Source organism: Cupressus sempervirens, chromosome 11 (assembly GCF_028749045.1).
Source record: "Cupressus sempervirens isolate cs-2001-9-10 chromosome 11, ASM2874904v1, whole genome shotgun sequence".
Lineage (NCBI taxonomy): Eukaryota > Viridiplantae > Streptophyta > Pinopsida > Cupressales > Cupressaceae > Cupressus > Cupressus sempervirens.
Genome location: NC_143128.1, coordinates 20279528 through 20301534, shown reverse-complemented (window position 1 = coordinate 20301534; position 22007 = coordinate 20279528). Strand labels below are relative to the sequence as shown.

General features: G+C 34.9%; 1 protein-coding gene across 2 annotated transcripts in view; it reads left to right on the top strand.

Annotated features, from left to right (window-relative positions):
• The first annotated feature begins 7681 nt into the window (after positions 1-7681).
• The window catches only part of LOC149528034 (protein CHROMATIN REMODELING 4-like), a 115448-nt gene continuing 101122 nt past the window's right edge, over positions 7682-22007 (top strand). The window contains exons 1-6 of one of the 2 annotated variants that reach the window (XM_089809281.1): positions 7682-7906; positions 7998-8183; positions 16634-16710; positions 21354-21586; positions 21698-21735; positions 21820-21888. In XM_089809281.1, coding sequence (XP_089665407.1) covers positions 7755-7906; positions 7998-8183; positions 16634-16710; positions 21354-21586; positions 21698-21735; positions 21820-21888 — 755 coding nt within the window. In that variant the 5' untranslated portion in view covers positions 7682-7754. Of the gene's footprint in view, positions 7907-7997; positions 8184-10561; positions 10617-16633; positions 16711-21353; positions 21587-21697; positions 21736-21819; positions 21889-22007 lie in introns of those variants that run through there. The other variant, XM_089809282.1, reaches the window with a different exon arrangement.

Here is a 22007-nt window from a genome sequence, read left to right as displayed (position 1 = left end):
GCAAGTAAGGCTTCAACAACTTCAAGATCATGTATGAGCTTTCTTCTATTTCTTCTTCTTCACTTCCTGATTGATTGGACTTTGATTTCTTACTCTTTTTCTTGAGTGAGAGTTTAGCTTTAAATGTAGACTCAATAACTTTTGAACTAGGAACATAGTTATCAAAGTTATCTAATTCAAAAGTTGTCAATCTTCTAACTAGAGCATCCAAAGATATTTTACTATTTGGATCACATCTCATCTCTTGAATAACAAACACTCTAATTGCATAAATAGGAAGAAGAGTTCTAAGTACTTTGCTTACAACTATTTTTTCTTGGATGTCTCCTCCAGATGCTTTGATTGCGCTCACACTTGCTTTGATTCTTTTCACATATTTTGCAATGTTCTCATCTTCTCTCATTTTCATCTAATCAAAATGACCTCTAAGACTTTCAGCCTTAGCTCTTCTTACATTGTCATCTCCTCCATAAATGTCTTTTAGTTTGGTCCACATTTCATGAGTTGTTTTACAATCTTTTACTTTATCAAATTCAACATAATTGAGAGCAGATGCAATATCAATCATCATGATGTTATGATTCTTCTTTTCAACAATATCTTCAATTGATAATGTTCTAGTGGGAGTCTTGTATTCAACATCAAGATATTTACAACCTGAATCACTGATAGTAGCCAAATGTAACCTCATAAGTCCTTGCCATGTTGTAAAATTGTCTCTATTCAACTTGGGAATCCCTCTTCTGTAAGACATCCTGATCTTTAGCTTAGGTCCTTGAAACCTTCTCTGCAAGCACCAAAAGCTCTAATACCAATTTTTGGAAATATACAAGGAGTAATTGAGTGGGGAGGGGTGAATCAGTTACCACAAAAATAAATCCCAGATCCCTTTAGATGTTAGTACAAAACAAACTCAAAAAATTGAATACTGCTAATGCTTGACAAACACACATAAAATGTTGTAACTCGGTAAATATTGAATATGCTCGGTAAGTATTTAACATGTAAATCTTAGATGTTATCTATGATTACCATTATCTTATCTTAGACGCAAACACATAAAAGAAAATATCATGAACACATTTGACACCAGGATTTAACGTGGAAACCCAATTTGGGAAAACCACCAATTGCAACTAGTTACTATTTTCGCTCTTCTGAAGTGAGACCTACTAGGAGCCAACCTTGTTAAAGGTTACAAAACACATTGTTAGGTGTGTCCCTATTAAAAGATTTAATCACCTTGTTAGGAGTGGCCTTGTTAGAGGTCTTTAGAGAATTCAATAGAACTGCCAACTTGTTAGATGTTTTAGAAATAACTATTAAGCCAACTTTGTTAAGAGATTTAGATCATTGCTAGAATGTTTAGAGAGTAACAATGAGATGACTTGATTTTCGATGCAACTAGATTACTGATTATAGATCTCTGTTCTGGCTTATACTTGATCTTTCTTGATAAAATATATATTTTTAGCTTTACAAGGATATTTTGCTTATCCTTCTGATTCACTTCCTTACTGCATCATTAGATCTTCAAAATCTTCCATGCATTCACACTCTTACACCTTTACAAATTCTTCACTTGACCTTATTACTTATATCATTCTTATTGTCAAGTCAGCTCATATATAACTTAGAATAATTAATATTCATCTCTTGAGTCGGCTAGAACCAATAGATAAATTAATTAAACTCAATATGCCAAAATAAGAAAATCATTTATTAGCCAACCCTACTCAGTAGATACTAACTCAGAAATGATTTTCTTGTGTTAACCAAGTGAACTCGATTAACACAGCATATTCATGAAGATTCTTTGGTAATCGAGTGATCTCAGTTAACACTGGTTCCATCCAATATTTCCTTCATTAATAGAGTGAGCTCAGTTAACACTCATCTTCTATAGACTTTCCTTTAATGCCCAAGTGAACTCGATAGACATTGCATTCTGAACTAAGCAAACACAAGAACGCTTAGTAGACATAGAAAATTGCCTTCATTGCCCAAGTGAGCTCAACATGCACTGACTGATAATGATATGACATTTGTGTAACATGAAAGACAATACACAATTAATCAATTGTATCTAGCACAGTTTATTGTGCCATATAAAACTATCATCAATATGAGAAATCAAACATCTTCTTTTAATATTGTTCAAATGAAAAATGTAACCTTATGATTTTGTAACTGATCCAATTTCATCCCTTGAACTTCCAATTTTTTTGCATTTTCCATTCTTGAATTGCATACCATACCCCTTATCAACTAGTTATCTAACACTTAAGAGATTATTATTTAGTCCTATAAAATATAAAACATCATTATTATTATTCTAACTATCGAGAGTAACAAATCCTCTTCTTCAAATTACATTAGGATTGTCATCACCAAATCTGACTACACCACCATCGTACCTTTGCAATTCCACATATTTTCTTGTCTCTAGTCATATGACGTGAGCATCCATTATCAATAACCCATTCATTTTTCTCCTCGATATGTGTAACCAATTACCCTTCCTTGTTCATAGGACTTATATCTTCTTCCTTGATAGAAACAAATGCCCATTTTTCTTCATTCATACCATAATTCTCTGATTCTTCATCACACCTTCATCAACATAATAACAACTCTTTTGGTATTGAGGTTGATATTTCCTATTTTTTGCTTTAGAGAATCTTGGGACATCTTGATACAAAATGGCCAATTTTGTCACAAGAACAAAAATCCAAAATTAATTTGCCTCCATACTTACCAACTCCTTTAGGCATTCTTCTAGCAATCAAGGCTTCAAGTTCTTAAAGTTTCATTTCTTCTTCCTCTATTTCTCTAATATCCTTATGATAAATTTAGGTATACTTTAATGAACTCTCTCCAGGTTCATATCTCTACTTGTTCTTGGATACAAAGGCTTTGAAAGTGGTTTCAACTTTAGGTAGGGAATCACCATATTTACTTAACTCTTAGGTAGATAACTTACCAAGTAATATGTCTTTTATCACCTTACTCATTGTTCTAATTTCTTCTATGGATGCAACCCTATTTTCTTAAGAAGTATGCAATGATCTTATAACTTTAGTCATAATTTCATCTTTTTCAATTACTCCATTAACACATATCATTGCACAAATGCTCGTTCAATCACTTTTTTCACACACATAGTAACACTCTTTTCTTCTCTCATCTTTAAGGCTTCATATTTCCATCTCAGTGTCTACAAATTTGCCATCTTTACTTGAGTGTCTCCTTCATGTATAATCCATAAAGTTTTCCATATCTCATTAGATTTCTCTAATTCCATGATGTTGGAATATTTTGAATTTGCTAAAGCACTCAACAAAGCTTCCTTTACTTTGATTTTAACATCAAATCTTTTATTTTCATCAGTTCTAGTATTCACAAGATCTATAGGTGGACTACAAGCATTCTCTGTGACCTCCCAATGCTCATTTTTAGGGCATCTCATATGAGTCTCCATCTTTCCAAATTTCATGATTTATACCACCAAACCTTGGATTGACTTTCCTAAAAGTTGTCATCCTTGATCACCTCAAGTTGTTAGGATTCAAAGAGGAATCTTGATCTAATACCAATTATTGTAAATATAGAAACATTTAACAATTGAAATGGTGGGCCAAGTTAGTTGGCAAAATAAACTTTAACCAACTTGCATAATTAAACCTTTAAACCATAGATCATAATGTTAAGCATGTAAGCACATGTTCATAACATCACATGAACACATCAGACCAAGTTTTTTGCATGAAAACCCCGTTAGGGGAAAAACCATAGTAGGGTTGAGTAAACTATACCTTATTAAAAGTATAACTTATTACAAAGGGGAACACACTCGAACTTGACCCATCTAATTAGAGCCCACTACGCAAAGGAAGACTCACTACCTTATAAAACATTTGGAAAACAATCTAACAGTGGACAAAACTCTACAAGTTATGAACTGGCTAGTATCATCTTTAATATACTTGATAAGTTATGGTAGGGTACATTAGATTCCACTCACCTCTTCACATAGTCACCAATACATGCCTTGCATACATACACACAATTAACACTATTTGCAATTGAAAATGATTACATTCCTTAATATAAAATTCCAACCATGTAGAAATAAGCAAGGTCAAACTTGCTAAATTTGCCAATTATAAAAGATTTTTCATTTCAACTCAAATTAAAAAGTGGTCCATTATATGTCATCCAAGACATATCAATCGTCAATAAAAATATCCTCAAACATGCAATAACTCCATAAATCACACAATGATCCATCGCAACATGATACACCATCATGTTGGTTAAGATAATATCCTCCATGTATGCCTTAACTCTTTCATTCCATAAACATGACCTACAATCCTCATCGCCAAGAAAAAATCAAATTAAGGACTCAACCAAGTCCTAAACATGCCATGAATTTTGCATTTAGTAATATTGTCCCACCAATGCTCATTGATCCAATCACGATGTCTCTGTATGTTGTTTAACTCTTCATGAATACTAGAATACCAGTCTTTGATAAATCTACTGTAACTCACTTGTACCTTTATGCAATCCTCTACAATTTGACACAGGTCAACTTAGCCCTTAACACCTATGTAGCTCCATACCTTATGATTATTAACACAATAGTCACACTGATCCATTCTTTACATAAAACATTCTTGCAACAACTTTTGTAAAATTGTATGAACTAGAGAAATATGTTGACATCAATGATAACACATCTCTCAAATATGTGAATGCATATATTTTCCTAATATATCAACAAATAGGTGGTGTGCACAACATGTATCCAACTTGACCATTCTTTACAATATGGATGGAATCCTCTCCTCAACCATGCTTCTTCCTTTGGCCTATACTTGCACTAAACCACACTCAATCCCATGCTAGTAGGCTATCTCACTACTCAAAGGAAGACTTACTTTCCAAAAGTTATGAATTGACTAGTAGCATCTTCAACGTGTTTGGTCCATTCCATTGAAGTACATTAAATTCTACTAATACCTCTTCAAAGAGTCATGCCAATACATGGCCCACATCAATACACACAACTCATATGCTTTGAAACTACAAATGATAATATTCCTTTATATATTTCATCAACCTTGTATAGAAATAAACAAAGCCAACCTTACTAAATACCTAAGTTTACAAAATATTTATTCATTTCAACTCAAATTACAAAGTGATCCATTGTATGTTGACCAAGATATAGAAATGATCAATAGACAACATCCTTGAACACACAACAACTCCATAAATAACACCATGATCCATCATAATGCACTACACCATTAGGTTGGCTAAGAATTTTTTTCTTCATGTACACTCCAATTCCATCATTCTAGAAACATGATATGTGATCCTCATTACCATGAACAAGATACCAGCCTCTGATAAATCAATTATAACTTACTCATACTTTTATGAAATCAATAGCCTACATAACACCTATGTAACTCCACATCTCATGACTACTAAAACAATGGTCAAACCAATCCATTATTTCCATAGAAAATTCTTGGAATGACTTCTAAAACACTGTTTGAACAAAGAATTATGCTGACATCAATGACAACACATCTCTCAAATATGCGAATGCACATATTTGCCCAATAGTCCAACAACTATGTAGTGTGTGCAATATGTATCCATCTTGACCATTCTTTATAAAATGGCTAGACTCCTCTCCTCAACCATGTTTCTTCCTTTAATCCATACTTACACTCAACCACACTCATTCCCACATCAGTAGATTAGATCTCAAAGTCACACTTGAAGTATGTGTACATGGTAGGAAAAACATAGTAATATCATAACTTGGTCATCATCTTTTTATTTGCAATTTAAACATAACACTATTTCTAAAATACATAATCATTTTAAATGAATCAAATTAACTAATAGAAAATAAAATCCGATGTATACACATTACATTAATAGAAATAGAGAAATTCCATAAGCTTAGGAACCCACAAGGGGTAAATATCCTATGAGCAAATCAACCCAACATGGTTCTTTAGCACAAAGACATAAGAACAAACACCATTAGGGAGTACAAGGACATGAGAATGGTCAATAGGGAGTACATGAAGGTTCAAGCTAATAAGCATATTGGATCAACAAGGGTATAATACCTATGATCACAATTAACCAACAAAGGTTTAAACATTGGTGGCTATAATAAAACTGCCACAATTTGATTGTCATACTATGCCATGAGTGATATGTAATTCTATGATACTATTTCTACCATGCCTTCTTATTTTGTATTCTTCCAATGAAAGTTCACTCCTTGGTTACTTGTTGCAATTTTTGGATATGATCTAAAATACAAAATTGATTCGCGACTTGAGCAAAATGAGGCCATATTAGTAATTTTGATAGAAGTAAATTCACACAATGGAATCCAAAAACTTTAAAGCTAACTATCACGAGCATATATAAATTAATGATAGCATGACATGTGCACATGTTTTTCATAGGTTTTTACAAAAAAAAAAATGCAAAATACAAACTCAAATTTAATTATGCCTTTAAGGATTTGAATACCAAACTTAAAATTAACCAATCAATCAACTTATAATCAATCCTAACAACTATGATCTTCATTGACCTAACAACATTGAAACACATTCAACTTAAAAGTGTCTACTCATCTCAAATCATTATTTTACCTATCACGAATTATAAATATTTATTGTTATATCATAAGTCATCTATTAGCTAAATAACTAAAACACAATGCTTAATGAACTAATACATAAAAATTAAATAAAAAACTAAAAAACTAAGTACTTCAAGAATTGTATTGTAAAAATTAAACAATATAACCATAAATGAGAAATCATATCAATCCCTCACAAAATAATAATAATAATTTCCCATGTTTATGCATGATATACCTTCTTCCACCCACAATTAGAAGGAATATTCTATTATGGGTTTCATTTGAAAGCAAACACCATTACATCATCAATAAAGATTAAAGAAAACATTTATTCAACAAATTCATTCACATAATTCGAGTTGAAGCAAAAAAAGCTCTCACATTATAGCTTATTCACGAGAATAAATTCGACGTGTAGAAGATTAATTTAATAGTGAAAAATATGGCAGAACTTTGACCAGAAAACATTTTAAAGTAAAATTTCACGGAAATAATTTTATTTTCAAGAGGTCGTGACTCGTTCATTTACTATTTAGTTTGGCCAATATTTAACGTCTGAAGGACAATGCCAAAAAAAAACTGTCTAACAAGCCGTCAAGTTTAGCTTTGGTGTAGGCAGATTTTAATTCGATTTCAGCGTGAATTTGACGGCTTAAAAAGAAAAATGTTTACTAGACTTAAAATGAGGTGTCAGAAATATTTCACAGATGTCGTGGAGAACGACGAACCCAAAAAAAGAAAAAGAAGAAAGTTTAAAAATATTAATGACCGGCCGTCAAATTTAAGCTTCATAAGACCAGATTGCAAGTATTTTTGCGACGAAGTGAAAACCCCCGCAGTAATTCGAAAAAGCAAAAAGCTCGCAATAAATAAATAGAAACCGGAAATAAAAATCGAAAAGCTCGCAATAAATATATAGAAACCGGAAATAAAAAACAGCCCTCTCCTTCTCAACTTGCTGTAATCAGTCCAGACAAATTCTGGATAAAAACCCGCCGCCGCTCATGTGAAACGGGTTGATAACATTTCCTAACCCGTTCGCGGCAGTGTGAACGCAACAATGTTTCCCGCAAAACAAGCACTACGCAAAAGCCCTCAGACCATGCCCGCCAGGTGTCATGCTCAATATGGTACAATCACCAGGGTCCGGCCACTGGCTGCTTGCCACGTCACCCGCACGTTCTTATTCAGTACCCATCGGTACGCGAGCGTGTACGTAATTTTTTTAACCCTTTATTTTTATACATTTCGAAGCCCTTCTCTTTGTTCTTCAATATTTCTTTTTGTTATTATTCCGATCCAGGGTTTTTTCTGCCCTACAATTCACTTGCCTGCTTTCAAATTTTCAAAAAAGGGCTGCAAATCACTTGCCGTTTTGCTCGGACTGCGAGTCAGATCGTCGCGTTTGCTGTTTTGGTCTTTCGAACGCCGCATTTGGTGAAGAATCGAAGGATATCTGCGGACGCCATTGCCGAGGCTCTGAAAACCGGTACGCAATATGCAAAAATGTAGTCATTTGATGTTTTACGTTGTGTATGCACGTTTCTGTACGTTTTTGGTTTTTTTTGGTTCGGCGTCCTTCGTCAGGAGTTTCTGATAGTGAGCTTTCGGGAATTGGGGAAACTGTTCGCATGGATGAACTTCGGTTAAATTGATGAGTTTGAGGATTTGAATTCTACTATGGATGCTCTTCCTAGCTCGCTGAAGATAATTATAATGTAAAGTGAAGCTACTGTGAAACCCTCACGTTTTTACCCTTAGAATGTGTGTTTCAAACATGCTTCATTAGGACTACATACAACGGTACGTGATTGAAAAATACATACAACGTTACTTGATTGAAATTTTGGAATTGGTTACAACGGTACTTGATTGAAAATACATTTGACGTTACTTTGATCGAAATTATGTACTCTCATGCTAAATTGAAACTGCAATGGTGCATGATTGAAACTACAATGATGTTGGATTGGAATAGCAATGACATACGATTGAAACTCCAACAAAATGTGTATGTAGTAGGGGCAAATATTCCTTGGAGCGGAAAGATTCTCATAGCTCAGTTAAAAACTCACATACATCATGTGTAATGTGAAATGAGTGGATGGAAGAGGCCAAAACAAGAATGGTAGGAGAGAGTTTGTCTTTGCACAGTTGAGGCAGTTGAATCTGGAAAATACCTTGTTTTTGAAGTTCAAATCTTACAATGACATCTGGGTCAATTACTCAAGTACTTTAGCAGCAGCTTTGTTATAGGATTTGTGCAAAGAGTCTTAAGACGATTGAGAAAACATGGGAGGCTCATTATCAAACTAAATATAAGAAGATCAGCAATTCGGAAAGCTAAAAAGATAGGGCCTAATGCCCATAATCATAATCTATCGTTGGCCTCATGGTCACTAAGAATCTTCTATTTATTTCTATTCTGCAGTGATCTTAATTTGAAACTACTACAGTTTTTTGCCAGAAGTACAATTTTCATTGATTGTACAACAATACTTGAAATTACAAGGACCCCTGTGGTGTGCTATGAACTCTAGAAGTCCGGAAAAACAATTGTAGAAGTTGTTTTGTTAATTGAAATATTTGGTATGAGATGATTATTTTAGCTTATGCTTTGTCATCTTTGTAGAAGCTAAATTATCAGTTCTGCAATTATTTGTCTTGCAGCTTCCGAGTTGAACACAAGCCGATCTCCATTTTAACAGTTAAATTGAAATTTGAGATCTAGTTCTTGGGACTTACTTGAAAATTTATATATTTATAATATTGAAGTTGAACAAACAGTGGTCAACAGATTTACACTAATATGGCCTTTTATGCTTTCAGGGACGCCAGAATGTCAACAGGTTTGGAAAGGCAATTGAACTTAAGTTAGTGTTTTTCAATTGAAGTTGTGGCACAAGTCAAACTTTACTTTTTGTGGTTCTTTATGATATTTTCTCGTCTTAGAAGAAGTTAAAGTTTGGTTATTCAATTTGATGTTTGTGCCGAACAATGAAAAAGATCCTGCCTCATGTGACTCAAGTCTGAGCTAACTTTCATGTTTAGGTTAAATTTGGAATTTAGAAGCCAGGAGTTAGAGACCCACAAACTAATGGTTTATTGATAAGATATACTTAATTTCTCATGTCTTTTACATTGGCATCTGATTGATTGCAACTAGGAGATATAGAACTTTGCAAAGGCATTTACATTTGGGTAGTTGTTTTGTCAATTGAAGTAGTGGCAGGATTTGATTTTTTCTACTCTTGACTATTGTCAATAATGTTTTCTTGTTTTCAAAGTAGCTAAAATTTTAAAATTCTCATTCTTCAATTTGATACTATGCTGTGTCAATAATACTGGGTCTTGCAACTTGAGTCCTAGCTAGTTTTCATGTTAATGTTAAATTTGTGATGTTTCTTTTGGGATACAAACACAGAAAAATACTGGTTTATTGACCTGTTATATATATAAATTAGATAAATTAAAATTCAACACATAACACATTGCGGTTGGCTTTTAAATGCGCATTTTCTAGCTATTCAACAGTCTTTGATTGGTATTAGAAGCACTAGTAGTCTGGAAAGACCATTGAAGTAGATATGTGTTTTGAATTTTCAATTCAAGTAGTGGGCAGGATTTTGAAATTTCTACCCTTATTGATTTTCTGGTATGTTTTCTTGATACTGAAGGAGCTAAAATCCCGATTCTTCAATTTTCTGTGGTGTTAGGCCAATTGTTGCAATTTGAGCTAGAGCTGGTTTTTCATTTCAAAGCTAAAATTGACGTGCTACCTCTTTTTGTTGAGAGACTAAAAAGTTAGGTTTTTATTGGTAAATCTCTATTTGCTGAATCATGGGACATTTCTGGCAATTCCAGGTACAAAACTTACTGGAATCAGATTCTGAAACAAATCTCCTGTGTGTACACATCTGGGGTTTGTGTTTTAACTTTTTATATACTGAAATGTTTAGTGATTATTTTGATCTTGTCGATATTCTTAAGACCTACACTGCTGATTAGCGAACTCTGAATTAATCATAAGTTTCTAGCTTGATCTTTATATTGGAACTTGATTTTAAACTAGAATAATATGTTTCAAAATTTCAAATTTGTAATGGTTTTGTTTAGCATATGTATTGGCATATGACATTCTAGCTTGATCTTTTTGATATTGAAACCCGAATTTAGACTAGAATGAAATGTTTCGAAATTTGAAATTTGTAATGGTTTTGTTTAGCATATATTTTGGAATATGACATTCTAAACTTAATTTTATAAATTAGCTGCCTATCTATACATACAGACACACACACACATATATCATACATACATACATATAATATATGTGCTTGTGTGTGTACTGAAAATGTACTCAACTCCCTACACCAGAAAAATTTCCGCCATACTGGTGTGTTGTACCCTCGCACCTGTTCCTGTTTTCGATCTGGCAACTTAGGGAAAACTTATAAATTTTTAGCTTTAACACATGAGTATTGGACTTGATTTTTTTTCCTAACTTTACTGTGCTCTTTAATTGACACTAGGAGCTCGAAGTCTTGCAAGCCAATTACACTTGAGTGGTTGTTATTCTGCCAATTGAAGCAATGGGCTAGAGTTGAATTTTTTCCCCATTGGTTTTGTAATGTTTTCTTGTTTCTGAAGCAGCTGAAAATTCTTCTGTTAAGTTCCTGTGATAGCCCCACCATTTTCAACTTGAGCCCAAGTCATAAATGTTTGGGAATTGAATATCAGATTTTATACTTGCAGTACATTTGCAATTACGGTTGTTTCAAAAGTACATTTACAAATATACATGTGATATATTAACTTTTGACCATGGATTCCAGTTTCATTCTCATCATCTACTAGAACATATTGCCTGTGTATAATCTGAATAATTGTCAGTGCTGGGCAGTTGACATTTACAGTGACTCTCAAGTCATTTGGAATTATTCAATCATAACTTTGACATCAAGAACAAAGTGATTAGTTTAATGTTTTAATGTGTAAGTGGATGGAAGGCCTGCCTCCCAGACATAGACTTGAAGAAACGTGACCAGGAGTTCTAGTGTTTAACTGTCTCTAATGACTAACTAGGAGCTTTTGAAGTCACACTGCTTCATGAGCTTGTTGATCCTAAAGCTTTTAACTCACATCTTCAATTTGCAAAATTTAACTCCCTCTGAATGCAATCTCCTGTCATCCTTGTGCTTCTCAATCCATCCTAGAAGCATTTTAGAGAGATTAGTAATATACAACGGTATAATATTTTTGTACAAATTAACTACATAAAATTCATAATCAATATTCGAAGGTATAATAAAAAATACTTATCTCCTTATTGTAGTAAAAGAATAATGCCCTCCAGGGGATACTTGAAATTTGGGCCAGTCTGCTTGAGGATTACAAAGCAAAGAGTCTTCCTTGACAACTCTAGTTTTGACCAAGGAAACCCTGAGCATCATCTCCCTCTACATCGAAGCACTCACAATGCTGCCATATGCACTTGTCTGAAACTCAAGGCACAAGTCAACTCCACATCAAGAGTCGATGACAAAACCTCTTGCCGTTACACATTACACTTTGTCGTAAAAGCCATTCAATTGGCATAATACTCCTGATGTTTAGCAAGATTCAATAAATTCTGAAAATAATGATGGACGATCACCACACGATCTCTGCCAACAAGTACGGGAAACTCAAAGGCACAAAATACAAGAGGAAGAGATCATCCAACTAACCCATGAAGACGAAATATGTTGTGACCAAAATAGAGACTCTAACGTATACCCTATCTTTTTGTCTTCTGACAACAAGGCTTGAGAGTTACAAATTGCTTCCAATAACCAAATAACGCTTCAACACCAAGTAATATTACAATGGCCAGTGATGGTTCCAGAGGGTGCTCTTACCCCTTTAAGACCTCTGCTATGAAGTGAAGAATATAGGTCACAAAAATGCTGGCAACAACGACACAACTTAGAATGAGGGTTGAGTGGTTCGAGCAGCAGGTCTTCTTGCTAGCACTTGATTTGATGAAAGACATTTAGAATCTGGTGATTCCTCCATGGATAAAGAGATTGCCACTCTCTTGAATCAAATTGCATTAGTCCATATGCAGTATTGTCTCCAAATTGATCCCATTCTTCCTCAGTGAAGACTTTCAATTTACTCCTTTGTTACATAGAATGTGACTAAGTTTGTGAAGATCAGGGCCACTTCTCTTTTCTTAAACCTTCGTCTACCCGTCTTTTTCTCTCTTTTGAGCTGTACGGTAACTGGATTGAATTGCACCTGATTCTCAAAGCTACAATTTTTGAGACTGGTGAAATTGGCTAAAATATTAGAACAAAAGAAATTGGGTAGAGATTGATCAAACATTCCTGAGCAAAATGGAACTCCACTCATTCGTAGATGGCATTATTCTACCCAGACGATTATAACACAAAACAATACTCATCATGATAAACAATAAATACAGATTGCGTACAGAAATACTCATTACAATTTGCAATAGATACTTGAACTAATAAATGAGAGAAACTCCCTTATTTGCTGATATCCAACCTGCTCTGATACCATGTCAATGTTTTGCCCAGAAATAAAGGTAAAAAGCAATAGACAAGATAAAGAGCACTACAACGCAGAGAGACAACAATTTATTTTGGGAAAACCCTCCAACTTGAGGGGAAAAACCCAACCACACCCAAAAAATATCTCTTCTATTAATAGAGGTCTGAGTACAATGCTTCTAACTGTGTACACAATTCATCACACAAAACAATGATCTATATCTTGAATTGTGAGACTCTTCATATCATAACATAAGGTCTCTTCATTTTCCAAATGTGTGTCTGTTTATATTTCCAAATACGTCTCTTCGCATGTCTCTTCATACCCTCAAACACGTCTCTTCATATTTCCAAACGTGAGTATAGGAAAGAGCACCAAACAGGTAATCAGGATATCTCCTGCAGCTACAAACATCAGCATTAACTGCATAAAATCGAGCCTGATTTGTGTTGAAATTCTAGCATCAGTCGGATATCTATTATCTGTTTATGACTCAAGATGTGTTTCACAGACTAACATATGGATGCATGCATGTATGTATGTATACACGCACACACAGAGAGTCATACATTGTTCTGTTTGATTGTCATATTGGTTCAATCTAATTAAATCAATATTGTTTTGCTAAAAATCATTATATGCTTTAGATTGCAAACTGATAGGATTGGGCGACTAAGGATACACAGTCACACGATCCTTAGGGTTCGAACTGTTATCATCAACCACAAGTGAAAGTAATCTGAGATCACTGGTTGTGGTCGCAAGTATGTACTCTGAGAATGCCAATCAGAGTCAGTTGCTATGATGATGATCCATCAGTTGTTATGATGATTGTTAAACATTATTAGTGTTGATTGTTATTTTTTAAAGGTCATCCATTGTATAGACATGACCCTACAGGCCCAAAGGGTACATAGAGTCATGTCTATACAATCGGACATGACCATACAACACTATACATATATTGAAAGTGCAGATTGATGGAAACATATTACATCAACTCATATTATTACCTTCGATCTGCAAGTATTTATCCACCTGTCACATATAATAGAAGTTAATTGATTGCTTGAAGATTCAGAATTAAGGAAAACATTAAGATCCTAATAGCATAGTATATATCTCTGCAACTATTTCTTGAGAGAAGATTTTGCAAGCATTGACATTCACAGTGAATCAGTTATAAGAACTGAAAAATAAAACCCTACCTCAGATCTATATTCCTTAACAAATTGCTGATGAAATATTCCAACTAATCTGAAATTTAGGAAAGTTTCTAAATGAAAGAATAGGAAAAGATAGTGCACAAGATAAAGTAATGTATCGAACGAATTCCCTGAAGCTTACTCTAAATTTCCTGGGTAGAAGGGCAAACTGTTTGCGTCAATTTATTTAGAACCTTCAGTTGCTGGAGCAGGTGTGAAATCTTTCACCATATCCTATCATATTCTGGGTTTCTTGGTCCAATCATTAGCTCAAGATTGCTGGTTTTTATTTGAATCAAACAAATAGATGTGGAGTCTTTTTGATTGTTTTGTAGCAAATTATTTCATCCTAGCTTCCGGTCTTCTTTAGGATCTTCTGAAAGAGTTTCCACCACTGGCACTATATCAGGGTAATTCTGATAACATCACAATTGGTTCTCAGTTAAAAAGAGATACAATGTAAAAGGCTCCATCTTCAATACTAGATTAAAATTGTTAATCTCAAGAGTAAAAAAAGTCCTACAGAGATGTAACGGAAATTCTCATAATTTGTGATTCTAGGACCTTGTACTACAAACTTACACCAACTTTACATCTTTTATCCACCTCCAGTCCTATCCACTTTACTGTCCTCTGCCATTATATATTCTAAGGCTTATGTTAGAATTTGAGTTCTTATATTACATGTTTTGTGAAGTTTTCCTTTTCAGACCACTTTTGCAAATGAAAATTTTCCATAAATACTTATGTAAAGTAGACATTGATATCCATCAAAATCATATGTTTTTCTTCACATGAGGAGGAACATATTTACTAGTGATATCATCTGCAATTGCCTGAATCTCAAGACGCTCTTCGAACCAATCATATACTTTATTGAGATAGGTAAACTCAAGTCCACCCTCTGAAAACTGTATATGAAAATTTCTTTTCATACAGCTTAAACAAGAACACTCAAATAAAATACCTTTTTGAGCAAAGTACATGGTTTGTTAAAAAAAGAAAAAGAAAAAATATTTGATAGAAATTTCAGTTCTTTGCATGAAGGAAGAGGATTCAGAATAATCCATGATTTCCTTCAATAACAAGAATTTTTTTTTCATAGTGATTAATGCTCAAATTTCAAGTTGGCTCATTCTTATGCGAAATAAATTGCTATAGGCCTTTTGAACGATCTTTTATCCTATTTGTGATATGATATAAATCACTTAGAGAACACCTAGTATAGACGATCCATAGGAATTATCTTGTCGAGATCTCAACTCAATAGATGAATAGATCTAAACCCCAGATTTTCATTTTACCCCGATGATTTTTCAAATTACTCAAAAGGTTTTATGGGTTATAACCTTTGCATTTCATTGTTACTTAATAAACTAACTAATCAAAATGGAATACTATCTCATTCTTTGGTGAGCACCAAATTGCAGTGCTCTTGCAAATTTTCCTAGAGAAACTGCTAGGTACTGCCACTTTTAGTAGAGGTTGTCAGATCGTCTTCCATGGACTTAAAATAAAGCTTCCAGGTGACATTCCTTTTACCCTGGTAGGATTCCCATCACTGGCCACTTGGTCCAGGGTATTTTCCATAAACATCACCTGATCTTGTACTGGCCCTTTCATGGAGATTGATGAGGAGGCCAGTCCTCTTTCTACCCTTCATTCTGATAATATTATTTTTAAATTCTAGCTTTGATCTTCATTTGCCTTATTTGATTGCCTTATGTTGAATGGTTATCTATAATATGTAGCTTTCTTATTTCTCCCTTTCCCAAGGTTTATCCATTTTGGCATCTGAAATGTGTGTGGAAAGGTGATATGCATATAATATAAAAACGGGAAGAAACTGCTGACCAAAAAGCAGTTAGTGAGCCTGGAAAAAATGAATCCATTTGAAAAGATGCATTGTAATAATGAATGAAATAAATGTATATTGTGTCTTTTTGTTGGTGGAAGAATGCTTAAAAGGATAGAATTCAAGTGTCTACAAGGAAGAAATGAATTTTGTTTCTCTTATTTGTCATCATTTTTTGTGCTATAAAATGGGACGATAAGGTTTTCCGAAGCAGATGGATACACTGAAATATTTATTTTATTAATGTATTTGGATTTTGATGGCTAGTTTTTTCCATTGTCTTTATACTTATACAGCTTAAAATTTAAACAATTGCAGAAAGAATGCCACCAAAGAGAAAGAAGTTTTAAACCTTGGAGATGGTTGCAATTGGAAGGCAGTGTTTTGCTCTAGAGGTGAGCAGTGGTTGCTTCCTTTATCCATCATAATTACCTTGTAAATAGACAAAAATGAGCAAACTTAATCTCTCCAATAAGTTCTTGGATTATAGTGAAGCTAGTGGGCTAGTAAACTTTATTGCTTGTTTAGTTTCTCTAATGGTGAAAAAATTGTGCCAGAGATAGATTCGTTGTAAAGGGGTGTTTATAGTACATTCAACAAAAGAGAACAAGAATTGCAATCTTTCTGTTTTTTGTCTTATCTGAAATTTGTAAATACTTTTGAATATATGATTGGATCGTGTTTAGATTACAGGGTGCGATTCTTCATTTTGTATTTTTCATTGAGGTTGTAACATGAGCCTTTTTCTGATTAGATATTAATAGTGTTACCATTCCAAAATGAAATTATACTGTGTTAGGTAATGATCTGGTTTTTATTTTTATCTTTTACTACTTATTCTGTCAGGTAGAAAGTGCTGTGCTACTCTCAATTGGATGCTATTTGTTTGTGAGGGAGGATTACTATATTCACTGTATAATATTCTCGCCTAATCTGCCTGTTCCATTCAAAAACCTTGGATGTGCCTCTAGTTCATCTAATATTTCTTGCTCTTTTAGTATGTTTACCTTGGATTTAATGTTGAAGTCCTGTAGTTGGGAGCTAACCATTCAACAGAAGGTATTATTGAGAAAATTTCAAAAATAGAATAATTGCTGAACCAAAACCATTTCCTCAAGAGTACTTTATTTGATATAATTGCTTAAAATTTCAAATTATATGGTACTTATAAGACTCCAATGTTCAATTATAATTTATGATCCATAGTATGCCATTGGTTCATTGTTTGATTGATTAATTTGGGATCTATGGAGACTCCCTGCCCAAGATATCAAGAGATGCAAAGACACCAAATGAGACAAACAAAATAACAAATAAGGTACTAAACATATTTGTGGAAGCTAGGCTACAGATCTCAGAAGACAACTTGATTCATTTGATCAAACACGGGGAAACAGACCACACCAAATGAAATTGAACGAGAATAATTCACCCCGTGGGGACAAACCTAGGCTGTGGTAGCCACTATCTCCTTGTTTTTTCTGGAGAGAAGGTCCTGCATATTCCAGTAGGTGCCATCCCCAGTTGCTTCCAGTTGAAGCCTTTTCTACTTTTGACTTGCGATCCCAACTTTTCTTGTGTTTCTTCACAACTTTATTATTATCAAGAGCTATGCCACTCAACAATACAAAGCCTTTTGAGCCAGTTGAAGATCTTGAGGAATTTTTCATCTCCTAGGAAAGACTCAACCATCTCTCTACTTGTAGCTTCATCATTTGGAACAGTAGGCAAAGAAAAATCTGGAATCAAATCCTGAACCTCAGATCCCTGAGCAATCACATGGCCAACCTTAGAAACCATTAGATGGGCCTTGGAGGAGGTGAAAAGCACATGTGGTTCCTCTATTGGAATCTTCCTCTGGCATATCATTCTTCAGAACCCAATCTTCAAATTTGAACAATCCTTGCCAATGAGAGGGACGCTCCACTTTCAGATGCCCAATCTCATTACACCAAAAAAATCAGAAGGGTAAACCCTTGAAATCCACACACTGAATCCAAGAGACTAAAGACTATCGGATTTGTATAGCACAAGTGACTGGACAAGAAAATCAACCAAAACACACCTTGTCAAACTTTCTCAAGGAACCATCATGGTCAAGGTCATTCTGAACAATGTTTTTGATCTGTTCCATTATTGGTTGAACTGCTTTGCTCGAGCTATAAATTAAGGAGAGGTGATAGAACCTAATCTGAAATGGAACTTATGAAAGAGAAACATTTGGCAGATTAAAGAGGGGAAGCCAAGGCCTAAAAAGCAAATGATTGCTTCCGAAGAACCACAGATTTTTATCCCAAACAAAATTCCTGTCTTTGATTGGTTGGAAGTACAATACAAAAAGACATGCTGGAGGGCCGAAAGAAGAGGCAACTCTACAACAAGCTAAGTAACCACCTTCCATCCAGAAAACATGCTCTTGGAGAGGACTCACTAAGGACCTAACAAGTTTTCCCACTAAGGGCTGTGCAGACATCTCAGAGGATGCTTCCACAAAGACCTCAGGGAGAGAAAGCACCAAATGAGTATCTGACAAAAAATTAAGGATATTCTCAATAAAAATCTACAAATCACCATGGGTTTGATCTGAATGAGGAAGTTAATATGAATTTGGAATTAGAGTGTTTTCAACTCCAAGCCTGTTGGCTGCCCCAATGGGCGTGTGAACCCAAATCTGCCATCATTTTCACAATCTGGAGGTCGCTTGAACAGCATTTCCCTGCTGCAGAGAGCAGAGAAAGAGCAATTGTTGTGAAAATCGGAACCATTTGCAGCATTACAGTGGTTTTTGTAGATAAAATGTTCATCTTGTGATTACTTGGGAGGAACAGGTCATTTTGATGTTTCTCTACCTACAAATGCACCTTCATCTCACTGAAAAAACGATGATGCAAACTCCCTTGCAGGCTGCTATCTGTCAAAAAATGATCGTGAGTCTTCCACAAACAATCCTCCCCCTCAGCTGCCAAACAATTGCCCTCTTGTGAAACTAGAATTGCCTTACCCTCTTAACTGAACTTTCAAATCCCTACCCAAAAGTTTATCCAGATTGACATTCCAGTCTAGGTCATCACATAATATGCCACTGATTATTAGTTATTCTGATTCATATATATCATTTATAGGAAGGGTTGTGATCCTTCAGATGTATCTGTAATAGTATAACTCTTCATGCCATCAAGGATTGGTCAATGCATCCTGTTTACCACACAGAGTAAACGGAGATTTATTGCATTAATAGAGTAAAATGGACACAACATCAGTTAGTATTCATATAAGAAGACCATACAGTAATGATTACAACCATAATGATAATCCATAGTCCAATAGGATGATATACATGTATATTTCAAAGGGGCGATTCAACCATTGCCCAACCTTTCGGGTACTAACTAATCTTGTCGACTTTGTTGTACTGTTGCCAATAACATCATCCCCCCAAAAAGAAGAGTCATCTCCGAACGACAAAATGGAGACCACTAAGTACATTAAACCTGACTAGGCAGGAGGGTGCAACTGTGCTTGTAGCTCGTGCACCTGTTGGGTCCTTGTCTTCAGATCTGCCTCAGCCTGCATCTGAATCTCTAAAGCTTTCTTCATCATCTCTGCTATATTCCCGAGCTCCAGCTATTTTGCTTCCTACTCCTTCTGTAGGTGACTGTTTGCTTGCTTTGCTTCTTCGAGCTGAGATAAGAATGTTGTCTTCTCTGAGTCCGTTTCCTGTTTAACTGCCTCCAACTGGGCAATGAGTGCTGCCTGTTCGGACTCCCAAGCTGATTGCTGTGTAGCCAACCTTGCTTCTACTGCCGCTAATCGGGTAGCTGTTTCTTCCCGAGCCCTCTCTGCTGCTACCTGGTCTGCCTGACTCCTCCGTAGAGCATGGTAGGCGTCTCTATTATCTATTCAATGTGTTGCTACTGTACAACTTTGAATATTATTTAATGTTCATACATTACAGTTATCTGTATGACAAGTGGTATTAGAGCTGATCTCTTATTTGCTTGTAACCATTTCTTTCGGTAGCTAATGTTTTTTTTCTGTGGCCTTTGGGCAACTGTATTCTTGGTCCATTGCTTTTGTCATCAATATTTTACCAAACTCATTGAGAAGAAATTGCAGTGTAGTTCTAACTTCTACTTAATGTGTTGTGATTGTACAACTCTGTATATTATTTAATGTTCATACATTACAGGTATCTGTATGACAAGCGGTATTAGAGCCGATATCTTATTTGCTTGTAACCAATTCTTTTGGTAGCTAATGGCTTTATTCTGTGGTCTGTGGTCTACTATATTGGTAGTCCATTGCTTTTGTCATCGATATTTTACCAAACTCAGTGAGAAGAAATAGCAGGGTAATTCTGTTTCAATCTCTCTTACAATAGATAGTTGAATTCTGGCCATAGAGTAGTAGGGGCCCCATGCCCGACTATCTATAGACTCCCCCCTCATTTACTTAAGGGCGTGTAAGCTTTGGCTTCCGGTTTCAATTAATAGGAGGTGGTTGATCAAGTAGACCCTTCAGTTGCATTTCCTGATCGAGAGCCTACAGCGAAAGAGAAAAAATTATATCATTTATAGTAGCCCATTTTCAAGCAAAAAGGAGCTGATGCTTTGGGTATTCATTGTCATCATCATTTATGAGCTCTTAGAAGCAACCGGCAAAGTTGCTATTTAAATACATCCATTGTTTAGTCAGAATCTCACACTGTAATTCTAGCATTTGGGTTGGTGCCTCTTTTTAGATCTTTTGTGATGGACTTCCTATGTTCACTGAATGCACTTTTGAAACCTTTGACCTAAATTTATTGTTCACGGACATTATCCATTTGTTTTCTTCCACTGCTTGCTATTTACAATTCTGTAATGCTAGTACGATACCCTGCATAGTCTACATATTATAATATTAGATAATAGATACTGAAACCTTCATTTCTGATGTGTGTTCTGTCAGGTACTTGTTTTTACAGTAATTTATTTTGGACTTTGTTTTCCGCTTTTTCATTTTAATTTTTTAATTTTGTGGAATGTGGAGCAAATAGGTGGAATGGATATGCATGAGAACAAGACAACTGACACACCACCAAGAAAGTCTTCATCCTTAGCAAAATTGAAAAAGAATCGTAGTAAGAGGAAAGATGGAGGTGCAAAAGGTTGGGCAACAGCAAGCTCTGAAATCTTGCGGCCTACGGATGAAGAATTATTGACGGAGTCTTTCCCTCCCAGGATTGTTGTTTGGGGAAAGCGTGGAGGGAAGTACTGGTGGCCTGCACAAGTATGCATGTTACTTTTTACTTGGACTCAATCTTATTTAAATTTGATGGATTAATATGGAATTTCATAGGAAGTCTATTCATCTTTCAAATGTCATGCTTGTTGATATCAGGTTGTCAAAAGGGAAGAAGTTCCTGAAAGTTTTCGCAGGTAGGTACCTAGGTACAAGGGTTACATTTTTATTGTTTACAATTAATTTTGACTTTAAAATAAAGTTATAAATGCTACTTGCAGGCAGGTGAAGAATGCATCAGTTTATGTTAGTTATTTTGGAGCTTCTAAAGAATCAACAGGTCAAAGCTTGTAAGTTGACCGATTTTAAAATTTAATGACAGAGGCAGTAATAATCGTGTTTCACAAAAGATTGGAGACAGAATTGACTAAAACAAACTGTTAGTTCTGGATGGATTTAATAATAACAG